General features: G+C 37.6%; 1 protein-coding gene and 1 long non-coding RNA gene across 6 annotated transcripts in view; one reads left to right on the forward strand and one right to left on the reverse strand.

Moving 5' to 3' along the window:
- Positions 1-10,383: 10,383 nt before the first annotated feature.
- On the reverse strand, positions 10,384-12,796 carry LOC134738274 (uncharacterized). Its single transcript, XR_010123933.1, has 2 exons — positions 12,591-12,796; positions 10,384-12,415 (listed from the first exon to the last, which is right to left on the reverse strand). It is a non-coding gene; the product is annotated as an uncharacterized LOC134738274 (long non-coding RNA).
- DPH5 (diphthamide biosynthesis 5) overlaps positions 12,503-14,826 on the forward strand; it is a 36,064-nt gene continuing 33,740 nt past the window's right edge. Inside the window, exons 1-2 of one of the 5 annotated variants that reach the window (XM_063652536.1) lie at positions 12,503-12,848; positions 13,190-13,347. In XM_063652536.1, coding sequence (XP_063508606.1) covers positions 13,213-13,347 — 135 coding nt within the window. In that variant the 5' untranslated portion in view covers positions 12,503-12,848; positions 13,190-13,212. Of the gene's footprint in view, positions 13,014-13,189; positions 13,348-14,826 lie in introns of all 5 variants that reach the window. The other 4 variants (XM_054475578.2, XM_054475562.2, XM_054475551.1 and 1 more) reach the window with 4 other exon arrangements.

Here is a 14,826-nt window from a genome sequence, read left to right on the forward strand (position 1 = left end):
GAACACTCAGGGTGACTCTAGAATCTCTGATTTGAGTAACTAGATGCATCCTGTGTGATTAAAGCATTAGATCATAGATCTTGGAACAAGTGTTATATTAGTGCCACTGTAGTTCCAGCCAACAAACTAACTTGAAACAAATTTTTTGAATGGGGCTCATGTAGTGGCTGAAATATTTTTACGTTATTGTTAGTAAAACTGTGGTTATTCAGCAGTACCAGAAAAGAATAAACGAGATCCTAATTATAAACATTAAAACTTAAAATATAGACTGTAATAAAGGGATGGGCCTAAGAGGACAGAGCTGGTCAAATACACCTACACTTAATGGGATGAGGCTAAATTCTTCCAGGCCCTCAGAAACAGCAACTAGACTGTAGCTTAAATGGTATTTTTAATGGAAAGAATGAATGTGAAAAGGTTAGTCCAGAAAACAGAGTTCAGCAAGGGCACTTACAGGGCTCAAAAGAATTCCATTAACTAGGACACTATGTGGAAGAAAGATATTTTCTGCATCTTCCAAGCATCTAGGTAATTAGACCCACTTACCTGTTATGATTTTATGTTCATCAAGTAACCTGCAAACTGGCATCTGAAAGAAGGGATGTCCTAATTAGAAATACACATTACTGGCCCGATGCAGTGGCTCATACCTGTAATCCTAGCACTTTGGGAAGCAGAGGCAGGCAGATTACAAGGTCAGGAGTTCAAGACCAGCCTGGCCAGCATGGTGAAACTCTGTCTCTACTAAAAATACAAAAAAATTAGCCAGGCATGGTGGCGTGCACCTGTAATCCCAGCTACTCGGGAGGCTGAGGCAGGAGAATTGCTTGAACCCGGGAGGCAGAGGTTGCAGTGAGCTGAGATTGCTCCACTGCACTCCAGCCTGGGTGAAAGAGCTAGACTCCATCTCAAAAAAAAAAAAAAAAGAAATACATATTACTCACCTCTTCCTAGACCCTAATAGAAGTGGACAAAATGGCAGTCAGACTTTTGTGTACCAGAAACAGATAAATATAGCTAGTGTTAGTCCATTGCTAAGCAACTGGTATTGTGGGTATCCTAAGAAAAATCCAGTTAGCATGTTTGTAAGGATGAAGGTCATCTGCAATGCTGCAATGCTGTCCTATCTGCAACATGTCTGGGCTTCCTGGACAACATTATACCAATTCAGTCTCTCTAAACCATGACATAAATAAACTTTGGTTATCTTGTGATAAGTCATCTAAACCATCAAGAATCCAGAAATAGCTTCCATGTGTTACCTAGATATTATAAACAATAAGGTCAGATCAAGCTATTAGAACAGTATCCAGTTTAATTAATCTTTTTCCTCCTTTTCTGCCTTACTGCTTGCACTTCTATTATAGCATGTATCACTGTACATATTGTGATATCCCTATAGAGCACAGGTGTGCTGTGTTCTTCATTTGAATATAATCCCTAGATGGTACAAATAGTGATTTATGCTTCTTTTTATCCCTGAGAATAAAGAGCACACAGCCTTATGCATGAGACATAGTAAGCATTTGTTGGACTGAACAAGACACAATAAAGGTCAACTAGGTATCATAAGACTTCAAGTTAGTTGTGCAAGAAATTAAGATAAATCTCTTCATGTGATGACCACTGAAGAATGTGCAAAAATCTGTCAAAATGTGATGCTCCAAAAATAAATAACTCTAGCTCTCAAAAGGCTTTTTGGGAAGGGAGTGTAAAAGTATTTCAAATGATTTTCAAAAATGAGTAATAATCTCAACTCTCTCTGCCTATTTATTTGTCTATCTGGTTGCGAAGGAAAAATCCCATAGCTCATTCCAGTTTTGTTGAAATTTCACCATTAAATGGAATTTACATTTATAGTCATCAAATATTATGACAGCTCTAGAAAGACTAAATGAGAGGTTTTTAAGGATCCATTTCTACATAGTTTTAAACATTATTACACTGAATGTAGAATACTGTTAATTTAAATTTGAACTTACTTTTATTTTCTTGACATTTGATATAAACTTCTAAAAGTAAGAAGTAGGATCCAGTTTGCATCATCCTCTGGCTTTAATCAATCCCTTTCCTCCCCTCCCCCATTTAATTATGTTCATGGTCATCCCCACTGATTTATATAATTAACACATCTCAACTTCTTTTGTCACTGAGTATATGCAAGACTTACTATCACCTCATGTACAGATCACTGCAATAGTTTATCATGTAACTTTCCTTGTTTCTAGCCTCTCCTTTCTCAGTTCATTAGCATACCTTGACTTGCCTGCTTTTGTTAAGTAGCACTTTCATCAAGACGTACTACGAATACTCATTTAACATCTATTATGAGCAGAACACCGTACAGGAGTTACAGAGAATATAAAGATAAAACATTGGCCTTGCCCTTAAAATCTATACTCTTAAGAAAAACATATAATAGCAATAGACTATTAAAGAAAATCAAAATAAGAAAAAAATTTGCAGTTATGTGAGGTGGGAAAACACTATAGATGAGAGGTTTCTGAACTAGAATTTTAAGGATAATTCCTATGAGATAAAGTAGGGAAGTATTCCAGGTAGAGGCAACACACTGAGCAATGGATGGCCATGAAATTTGAGATAAATTAACCAGAAGCAAGATAAAAGCAGGGAGATCACATAATTAAAAAAACTGAAGACCACAAACACCGGGGCAAGAATCTCAGCCTGAGCTGTCTAATGAAGACCACCAAGCAGGAACACAGCAGGTGATCAACCATAGTTCGAGAAATAGGCAACTGGCCACTAAGCCACCGTGTACAGCTGGGCAGCTGTATGTCACCTATGTGAACGGTACCTCTTGAAGCTGTGCCTACACCTGTTCAGAAGTGCTCAATGACCCTGGCAAATTCAGATAGGTGAGTGTCTACCTTTGTGGGAGCCTAGCTTTGTAAAAGGGAACCCAATCATGGGTAGATGGGGCCAAGGCAAGAATTTAAGTCTCTCAGAAGAATGAAATCAGTAGCAAGGTTCAACCTCTTGAAATAACAAGGCAGAGATGCAGGTCCTGATGACTAGGAAGAAGGCAAGGAACTCTGTTACTGAGATGGCAGGGAGGCCAGGCAGGAGCACAGATAACAGGAAAGTGAATAATATCTAAGTGATGCAAATATCAAAATTAGTGTGATACTAAGTAATTTCCACATAGGATTTCTTATAGCTTCTCTTGTCTAAGAAAATGACTGGCATCAGTCTCAGATCACAATGCCCTGAACACCTTCAACCTACTGATGGGTTTAATCGGTCACAGGACAAAATAATTAGGAACTAAACATCACACCTTATTCAAGAAAAAATTTATCTTTAAAATTACTAATACCACTTTCTGTTTCCTTTCATTTGCAAATAACATTGCAGCTACATTACAATTTTTAAAAGCTTTGAGCTTTAGCCTGGATGTCCATGTTTTCTTAGTACTAAATATTCTAATTACAAATTCACTTTTTGTTTGGTGTCAAGGGGGATGGATGATGGTCCTAAACTGCAATTTTACCTAGAACACACAGAAATTCTGTAAAACCAGCTAGCTAGAGAATACTTTTGGTAGTAATACTAGCTAATGTTAATTGTGCACTATATTGCAGGCCTTTAGATACACAGTTTACTTAGCACGTTTAATCTTCACAAAACCCTAAAGGTAATAATATTTATAATGATCGCTAACACTTATTGAACACTTACAAAGTGCAAAAACACTGTTCAAAGACACTGTTTATATGTAGTATTACTTCATTTAATCATCATGATGGTCCTATAAGTGCCTTTATTATATGTATTTTACAGGCAATATAACTAAGGGTTCAAGAACTTTCCTAAGGTCACATTGCTAGTAAGAGAAGCCAAAATTCAAATCCTGTAGTTTGACTCTAAAGCCCATGACATTAAAATCCAGGCTTTTAACCACACTATTCACTGCTTCTGCAATTGGTATGCATGGAGAAAACAATATTTTTGATACCACTAATACTACTACTAATATTTTGATACGATAGGATTTCATCAAGTTTTATTTAACAAACACCAGAAGAGAGGCAATAGCTAGAAGCAAAGATAAGATTAAAATAGAACCTATATGAGTTCGAGTCTGAATCTCAATAAGCCTTTATCAGAAAATGTAATGAGCTCTGATAGTAAGATGTAAAAATTGCTGAAGAAAAAAAATCAATGCTACTCAAAGTATACAATAGAAAATATTACTGCAAAACAAGCAAAAGACCCTAATAACACAAAGCAAAATGTAAGGAAATAAGATTAGGGTGAATCATATTCTATGACTACCTAGGATTTAGAAATGCAAACAAAAATCACTCTGAGAAAATTAAATCTGTGAAAATTCTGCTACTTGATATAGATATCGGTTTAATTTTGGTTGAAAAAGTTTCTAGTTATGAAAAAAATCACTGTACTTATGGTGAAGTACAGTTATGTGAAGAATAACTCAAGGTCTACAGTTTATTAGTGTAAAAAATTTAGTAATTACATTTTTAAAAAAAAATTTATATTGGTTATGCTAATTTCCAGGTTTAAGGAATTACTGTATTGCTTGCAGTTTTATATAGAAATCTATAAAGGAGGAAGGGTAGAAAAGGAGGAGGAGGGGAAAGATACTTCTTATTGGGTTTTGAGTCATGAAACAAAGCAAAGGTCCACAAGTGTAAATAACTTACACTGACTGATTACCGGTCTAGCGTTTTTTCCATTCTAACCCAAAAGGAAGCTACTGAATCCTACAATGTGACTTAGAAATCATCTAACTAAAAGCATTCATGTTACTGATAGCAAAAAATGGTCCAAACCCACATAGTTACTGACAGCAGAGGCAGAATGAGAAGTGGGTGTCCTGACAACAGGTGTTCTCTCCAGGCAAAACATACATATATATTTTTTTAAAGTATATTTTAATTATTTTAAAATAACTTTAGCACTTACTATGTTTCAGGCACTAAGTGCTTTCGATACATTAAAACATATTTCACACATATTTATTAGTGAATCTATTAAGGCCCGTTTAAAGGAAGTATCTTATTCACAAATGGATTTACTCAACTACAAGTATAGATTCTGCATTTAAATATCACTGTGGTGGAAGAAAGAAATATTTTTGTCTTCAAAAATAAATAAATTGACTTTGAAGAGGTTTTAATTAATACTGACTTTAAAAGCACTTTCATCCAATACAAAAAGTAATATTGATTTTATTCATATTGAAGAATAAAGAAAATAACTGAAAAATTAAATAACTGAAAATTTAAAATAACTGAAAAAAATTACATATGAGGCAATTGACACCATTAACCACAACAGAGCTGCAAATTAAAGCCACAATGATATATCACTACACACCCACTAAAATTAAAAGGACTCACAATACCAAGTGTTGGCAAGGATACAGAGCAACTGAGCAACTGGAACTTGCATCCATTGCTGGTGGGAATGTAAATTGTACAAACACTTTGGAAAACTGTTTAGCACAACCTGTTAAAGTGAAAACATATATCCTATAACCCAGCAATTCCAATTTCTAGGTAATATAACCCAACAGAAATGAATACTTAAATGTCTAACAAAAGACAGATACAACAATGTTCATAGCAGATTTATTCATATTGGCCCCAAACTGAAACATCCATCAAAAATAAAGAAGATAAATAGTAGTACATTCATATAACAGAATTCTATTCAGCAAAGAATGAACTACTACTACACAGAACATGGACGAGTAAAGCAGAGCCAAGGAAGCCAGATGCGAAAGGGTACATTTTATATGATTCCGTGTATAAGAATAGCCAAAACTAACTTACAGTCAAATAGTGGTTCGGTTACCTTGGAGAGGTGGCGGGGGAGGGGGTGGCATTTACTGGGAGAGGACAAAAGGGAACTTTCTGGGATGCCAGAAATGTTCCATATCTTTATCAGAATGATGGATACATGGTTACACACATACATAAAAATTGTATACTTAAAATTTGGTGGACTTTGCTTTATGTAAGCTATATCCCATTTCTCTGAGATTCATCCAGGTTGTTTCATGTAGCAGTAATTCATTCTTCTTGATTGCTGTATAGCATTGTATTATATGAATGTATCACACAACACAATGATTCTTTTTATTGTTGTTGGGCATCTAAAAAGCTTTTTTTAAAAAAGAATTCAGTTCCCAAATGAGCATTTTCTCTGCTCACTAGCAGATTTTGTTTACTGAACTACTAAGAAGCAAAGTCCATTTGCTTTCTTTTTTTGAGATGGGGTTTCACTCTGTCACCCAGGTTAGAGTGTGGTGATGTGATCATAGCTCATTGCAGCCTCAAATTCCTGGGCTCAAGCAATCCTCCTGCCTCAGCCTCCTGAGCAGCTGGGACTACAGGTACATGTCACCATGCCCAGCTAACTTTTTTATTTTTATTTTTAGTAGAGACAAAATCTTGGTATGTTGGCCAGGCCGGTCTCAAACTCCTAGGCTCAAGTGATTCTCCCTCCTCAGACTCTGAAAGTGCTAGGATTATACAGCTGTAAACCACCACATTTGGCTCCATTTCCTTTAAGTTCTACTTTAAGTTTTAACAAATTGCCAGACAACATTTCTTTGGTGCCAATGAAGTCTATAGTGTTGAACTCAATGACAGAATAATTGAAATGAAGAGTTTCTCTCAGAAAGAATACCTCAGAGTATAATATTAAAATAATAATGTTTGCTTAAGATGACTTTTGTCAATCAGTAAACTATTTAGTGGATTGGTCAATAATTACTGAATTATGTAAATGATTCATAGAAATGTTGTGAATGGGGAAAAGAATAAGAACCAATCTAGGTGGACTTGACTTTCATATTATAATCTGACAGACACTGTAGATAATTCTAAAATTAATTTCAAACTCTATATCAATATTTGTCAATGTTTTCTGAGTTTTTATTAGTTGTCTGAAAGTATGCTAAGCCCTTTATATGTATTTTTTCATTTATCCTCACAATAATCCCATGAAAGATGTTACTATTATCCCTATTTTATAGAAGAAGTAACTGAGGTTCAAAAAGGGAATGCAAGGAATACACTACCGAGTGAAAGGCCTAGACTAAAACACGGTCTGAATGACACCAAAATGTGAGTTCTCAACCATAAAAAATCCCCTCTGCTCAGTTCTTCTCCTCAAGAAATTTATTGATAACTTATTACCATGTGTAGATGTATACTCATTCATTCAATATATATTTGCTGAGCATCAAAAACTGTTCTAGCTGTTTGTTTCACATTAGAGCATAACATAGACAAAAAAATCCTGCCTTTGTGGTGCTTATACTCTAATAGGACATGGACAAAAAACATCTAATAAATAAGTAAATTATACAGTTGTGTTAGAAAGTGAGCAATGCTACAGGGGCAAATAAGCAGATAAAGTGATTAGAAATGTTGGTTGTAGTTTACATAAGATAGCCCTCACTGAGGAAGTGAATTCTGAACAATGACTTCAAGGAAGTGGAGCCAGAGCCACACAGCTATCTGTAGGGGCCAGGGGTACGGAGATGAGGAGGTGAGGCTGGAGAACTAGGGGAGTGGCATAGACCGTGAGGGTATGTGTGTGTGGCTAATATACAGCCTGGTAGTTCAGTTTTATGAATTTTGGCTTTTGAATGAAAGGGAAACCACTCCCCTTCTCCCACCAAATCTTGGCTAGTTTAGCTATGTTTCCCTAAAAAAACTTAAAGGGACACTGTAGGTTTTTGTTTTTGTTTTTTATTTGAGACGGAGTCTCACTTTGTTGCCCAGGCTGGAGTGCAGTGGCGCGATCTTGGCTCACTGCAAGCTCCACCTCCCAGGTTCACACCATTCTCCTGCCTCAGCCTCCCGAGTAGCTGGGACTACAGGTGTCCGCCACCATGCCTGGCTAATTTTTTGTATTTTTAGTAGAGACGGGATTTCACCATGTGAGCCAGGATGGTCTGGATCTCCTGACCTCGTGATCCGCCCGCCTCAGCCTCCCAAAGTGCTGGGATTACAGGCCTGAGCCACCGCGCCTGGCCTGTAGTTTTTTTAAGTGCAAAAAGAGTGAACTATGTATCCCTGATTCTACCTTTTTAGCAACAGACTTTGGAGGAAGGACCTGCCATACACAAAAATGGGTTAGAAACAAACAGAAAGTTTACACATACATGCACATACACACAGGCACTTAAGGGAACATTCTGGGAGCTACTTTACACAAAAACGCAGGGCTCTAGGTGACTTCTTTATGACAGTCCATATTGTTACTGATTCAATCTATTAAGCTAGGATGAATGACAATAAAAATTTCCACATTTTACACAGAAAATAGCTCTAGATTTGTTTATTATTTATGCATTTTTACATCACGTGATTAACATATAATGTATGGATGAGTACTTAAAATCACTGGGTTTATAAAAGGTGACTTTTTCTCTAAGTAAACAAGTGTACAATAAAGTAACTTCAAATCTTTTAACCATAGTAAATACAGGTCCTTATCCTAAAGCAGTGTTATCTTTAATTATCACTTATTTGTGAATTGTTAGAAAATAATGACTATCAATCAATTAAGAGTCTGAGCTCTACAAATATTAACCAAGATTTCCTCTAACAAAGGCAATTTCTGGGAACATGTAAGTTAAAACGCCAGCAGTAAGGTCAGATAAGTTTATTCTGACCTTACTGCAGTAAGGTCATTCACAGTAAGGTCAGATAAGTTTAGTCAGTCACCCTGATGTCTTCTTTTCAATAGACAAACTGCTTAAACAGGACAATTGAAGGATGACTTCTCTTAAATGTAAGGTAATTATAATTTGTCCGTAAGTTAATGCAGTGACTCAACTATGTTATTACTTCAAAATAAAAGTAGCATATGATGTGTCTATGACAATGAAATGGAAAAGCCATCAGTATTAATTTCTTATGACTATCTGCATCTCTCTCACATTTTATGACTACTGACTGTAGGTCTCAAATATAAGGAAGAATTTGCCAGTAAAAATGAGTTACTAGCAAAGGTTATAAAAACATCTTAAAGATCCTTCAGTAAAAGCATAAACGTTCACCCTCAGGGATGACTTGGCATCATCTGACCTGAAAGCAAGAATACAAAGTAGAAAACTCTTCAGGTCTAATCTATCCATGTTATTCTTGAAGCCAAAAAAGGCTAAAGACCTTTCTTTTTTTCTTTTGTCCTATAATCACCCTTCTCTTTAACCATCACTCTCTCTTCTGCTAGACATGAGACTACAAATTTGCTGACATAAAAGAATTTGTCCTCTAACTGCTTTCATTATCATTATAAAACTACAATATTTGTTAAAAACTAATTTGAAACCGTTTTACAACAAAATTTTCAAAACCCAGCCTAAATTAGGTGAAGCAATGATATCATTTAATCAGCTATATGCCTAGGTATGTTTTGTTAATCTATTACCTAGATGAGGAGTTTATGTTTCAAGCAAAATGTAATACGTGTATTGATGTCTGCAACTTCCCTGGAAATGCATCAACAAATAAGATGGGTTGATGTCTGGGTAAAAGGATAAATAAGTGATAAAGCAAAAACAGCAAAATGTTAACAACTTTAGAACCTTGGAGGTGGCTATATGGGTGCTGACTGTGACATTTTTTCAACTTTTCTATATCTTTGAAATTTTTCACAATAAATTGTTGGGGAAAATGTAATCACATTTGAAACCTGTTTTAAACGGCAAGGGAGAAATGTCCAAATCCCACAGAATTCTGCAAAATCCAATAGGGAAGATTTTTGCAGCTTCTGTTTGTTGAGCTGAGGAGGAAAAACAAAAAAGATTACCGTAATCCCTTTACCTGTCTACCTCCAGAAAAGTACAAAAAATTTACACTCTTATTGAGAAATAATAGCAGGTGAAAAGTTTGTTTGTTTGTTAAGAATGCTATGTGGTGAAACTAAGTTCCTCTGGCTACATTTTGAAGCTTAAAAACAAATTATTACTGTTATTTCAGGCAATGTTTCACTTCCTTGATTACCCAGAATAACTTTATTTTCAATATAGATATATTTCCTGAAAGGAGATAAACCACACTTTCTTCAGATTACTTAATCATCCTTTTTGACAGTGTCCTTGCACTGTGAATCTACCTGAAATCATTATTTTTTTAAATCTGAAAACAAAAAACACAAATGATCAACACATTGGAAAATGTGTTTACCTACTCAATAGCATGCATATGAACTATATGTTTTTTGTGTTGCAAGCCTTTCAATACAAATGACGTTCTAAAGTGGCATGAGACAGGCATATTTATATTTGATATTCCATTAATGATTTTTTGGTAGTTATTTAAAACATACTACCCTCTGTATTAATAAAGATGGAAAAATACATAGCTCAGCTACTAGTGGATAATCATGATTTATTCAACAAACATTTATTTAATACGTACTATGTGCAAGGGATAGTGCTAAACCTTAACGATGAGAATACAAATAAGATGCAGTCCCCGAATTAACTAAATCAATAGTTTGGTAAAGAAGAAATACAAATGAACAAATATAAAATCTCATAAATTGGTTAGTAAGTATATGTAGAGTAATACTGTAATGAAGAGGAGAGACCTAAATTAGCTTAGGGGGGTGAGGGCCTCTGGGAAGGCTTCCTGAACTTGGTCTTAAAGAATGGGTATTAGTGATCTAGGCAGGAGAGAATGGGAGACAATATTCTATGATGAGGCAGCAGCGTAGAGGAACAAAGCAGCATGTTGTGGGCAGAGAACTACAACCAATTCAGTATTGCTGGAGAGAAAGCTCACGGTATGGAGTGGAGAGAGATGATGCTAAAAAGGTAGGCAGTGGCCACACCACGAATGACCTTGTGGGGTATGTTAACAAACCTGGACTGTCTCTTGGCCTCAGAAGGATCTAGAAGGGGTGTAATATTTTCAGATTGTTTATTAACTATAACTCTCTGACCCCCTTGAGTGAAGGAGACATGATTATCAGCTACAAGAGTGACAAAATGAGGACCTGAGAATCAAGATGGTGATAGAGGGTATGGTTTCCATTGAGATACACAAGCAGACATGACACACTGGATGTGGGGGTGACTCCCAAGTGTCTGGCTGGGGTTAATCTGTTGATGATGACAATACTCTCCTCACCCACCGCCCCCCGCCCCCCCATCCAAGTAGATAATATGGAAAGAAAAGCAAAATTGAAAGGGAAGGTGATGGATTAAACCTTGGATGTGTTGAATATGCCTCCAGGTTATCTATGTTAAGATTTCCAGCAGAACGTTAACATGAAGCCAAGAGGGAGGAAGTCTGGATAGGAGGCCGAAATTTGAATCTGCAAAATATTAGCGATACTAGGAATTCTGAGTGAACAGCCAGTTTTTGTGAGGTTTTGTTTGTTTTACTTAAGCCATTCTAATAGGTGGGTTGTGGTAGCTCATTGTGATTTAAATGTTTATTTCCCTAATGTCTAATGATGTTTAGGATCTTTTTTTGTTTAAGATCTTTTAAAATAATTATTTGTTATTTGTGTATCGTCTTTGGTGTCTATTCAAATCTTTTGCCCATTTTTAAACAACGAGCTGTTTTGTTATTGCTTTTTGAGTGCTCCTTATATATTCTCCATACAAGTCCTTCACCAGATACATGCTTTGTAAATATTTTCAGTATGTGGCTTCAACAGTTTTTTGAAGAGCATAAATTTTTACTTTGTTGAAGTCCAATTTATCAATTTTTTTTCATCATGCTTTTGGTCTAAGAAATATTTGCCTAAATAAGGTCACAAATATTTCCTCCTATGTTTTCTTCCGGTATAGGTTTAGGTTTTCCATTTACATCTATGATCCATTTTGAGTTTTTTGGGGTGTGTATGTGGTGTGAGGAATAGATCAACGTAATGAGAGGGGATAAAACCAGACATGAAGTGTTTATAGATAGGAAGTGCAAAAAGGTGGATGGAACCTGGGAATGAAAAAAAGCCAAGGTTCAAGGAAGCGGAGTTGGGCATTGTCGGGGAGGCAACAGGAAAATTCTGAGTAACCAACACTGCCTGCTAAGAAAAGCAATGACAGCTGTTTTTTTTTTTAACTTGGATGAGGTCACCTTGGGAAGAGCATTTTCAGTCAAAACAAATCTTCCTTATTCCTAATTACATGTAACCATCAGCTTCATAAGAATTCCCCCGGCAGAAACACTTGAGAGGTCTGAAATCCCGGAGGACTATTAAAGGTCACTTCTTTAGGTACAGGAAGGTCTGGGATTCCTGACACTGAGGGTGACTGAAGCATCCTTGGGGCACTCCAGGCATAAGGTCTTGGGGACAAACCCGAGGAGTCACTGCCTCGTTGGGAAATCAGAAGCACACTCACTGCTGGGTTTGCCAACCTGACGCTTCACAAGGAAGACACCTAGTTGAACTGCAGGAGGATGAGAAGGCTGGAATTAAAATCTTCGCACTCGGCCAAATCCGGGGACAAATCAGGAAGATCCTTTCCAGCCCTCCCAGTTTCTGGAGAGGAGGAGTAGGGCGCAGGGCTCCCTCCCGACTCTCTCCCACGTGGCTCCTCTCGGGCGAAGAGCTACTGCACTTACCCAGGCTTAGGAAGCGGGTGTTTAAGCCATGGGTTAGAGGGCTCGTAAGCACGCCCGGTCCTTTCCCTGAGGCTATGAAACGGTGGCTCCACGGACTCCTCTCGGCCGACTGACCTTTCGCCGCCCTGCCCCAGCAGCAGGGGTGTTTCTACCAGTGGAGCCGGGGTCTGGTCTCCACAGCCCAGTAGCCCGCTAGCCCGGCCCCCTCCCGCTAGTCGTAAAGTGCAGTAAAGGCACCAGTATTTTGCGGCACCGTAGGTGAGGCCGGCGGCGTGGGCCCTTGCTCTGCACGGAGCCGGCGCTTTGGCAGTTCCTTTTAAGGAAAGGTGGTAGTTAAGACTTTGTAAAGGCCAGGGAACTAGCTACGATTCTCTCAGCGGGTAATTGGCTGCTCCTAGGTTTGTGTAACAAGCGGCAAAACTGGTAGAGTTATTTAAAACCTCTTATCTCAGTCCTTAAGCGTGACATAAGGTTCCCAAACCCCTCCTTGTGACTTGCCGCTTCTCTTGTACTACTTTGGTTGTCATCTTCGTGTTCATCACTAGATTTTAGATGTCCTCGGTGTAACTGACGGTTTTTCTGTCCACTTCGTCTTGCAGTCTCTCTTCTCCTGAAGTTTGAAATGCTTTATCTCATCGGCTTGGGCCTGGGAGATGCCAAGGACATCACAGTCAAGGGCCTGGAAGTTGTTAGACGCTGCAGTCGCGTGTATCTGGAAGCCTACACCTCAGTCCTGACTGTAGGGCAGGAAGCTTTGGTAGGTGCTGAGCGTTCCCCAGCCTCCTGGGAAGAAAGCTATCTAACATCTGATTTTCATACACTAAGCTGAACAGAATTTTCAGGTCTGCTTGTTTAAACCCTTTGAAACGCATCCCTTGTTCATTAATGATCTGAGGAGCAGAAGAATGGAAATTATACACCAACCAAGTGACTTGGAAAATGAAAGGGTGCTTTGTCCTATTTTACAAGTCTAATTTTGTGGCTTTCTCCAGTAAATAGGAAAGCTGTTTTATACTCTTGGGGGCTAGTTATCAAAACCCCTTATTTCATGAGGTAGTCAAGAAATCCTTTCTGAGTTGAGTGTTAATGAGGTGCTCACACAGCCTTAATGAGTTGGTTATATATATTCAAAAACCAAGCTGAAAGCTTCCCCCTTTGAAGTATGTCCATAGGGAATGGTGATTGCCTTTTTGTTATCATATCCAGAGAGATCTTATCTTAAATAGACTGTCTCCCAATAAGGCTTATACTGATATACTTGTATATATTGAGTGAGCCTGGACTTAATATATACAAATGTATGAGTATACACTTACATGAGTATACACTAAGTAACCAAAGTATTTGTTAGTATATTATACATTTAGTTGGCCCTCATAAGGGCCCAGTAAATTTGGGGGAAGGGTCAACTTCAGGTTCATTGTCAAACTCTAAGTAGAATGTAAATCAAAAGATTAATACATATGTTATGGGAGGAGGGAGCAGATTTTTAGAATTGTCATGTCTTCCAAACAAAAAATAGACTTAAAATTTTTAGGCCTCAGATTACTTAAAAATCTTATAGAAGGAATTAAGAACTGCTACTTGAATTGGCCATGCATTTAAATAAAAGTTGTGTGTAAAGACCAACTTTGATATAAACATATACGTGGAGAGAGAGAGAAAATGTCTTGCTCTGTTGCCCAGGCTGGGGTGCAATGGTACGATCATGGCTCACTGCAGCCTCAACCTCCTGGGCTCAAGTATCCTCCCACCTCAACCTCTGGAGTAGCTGGGACTACAGGTGGGTGCCATCATGCCCAGCTAACTTTTTGGTATTTTTTGTAGAGACAGGGTTTTGCCACATTTCCCGGGCTGGTCACAGGTTCCTGGACTCTAGCGATCTGCCCGCCTCAGCCTCCTAAAGTGCTGGGATTGTATAGGCACGAGCAACCACACCCAGCCTAAGGCCAGCTTTGATTTAAAAAACATTTTTTTTTCTCATTTTTTCACTCTTAGGATAGAACCAAAATATCTAAGCTCAAAATGATGGAAATGTGCATCTCTAATCAGTGATTAAGGAAAAGTAAAAGGAACTTAACACCTTCAAGAAAAGAGAGACAAATAACAAAACAGCAGTTTGATAGAATGAGATATCAGGGGATGGCATAGAGGAAAGTTTGGATATAGTTTTATCTTTGCTTTGTTACATGTTAATATGACCTTGAACAAGTCCTTTAACTTTAGTGTCTTTTTT

Source organism: Pongo pygmaeus, chromosome 1, assembly GCF_028885625.2.
Source record: "Pongo pygmaeus isolate AG05252 chromosome 1, NHGRI_mPonPyg2-v2.0_pri, whole genome shotgun sequence".
Lineage (NCBI taxonomy): Eukaryota > Metazoa > Chordata > Mammalia > Primates > Hominidae > Pongo > Pongo pygmaeus.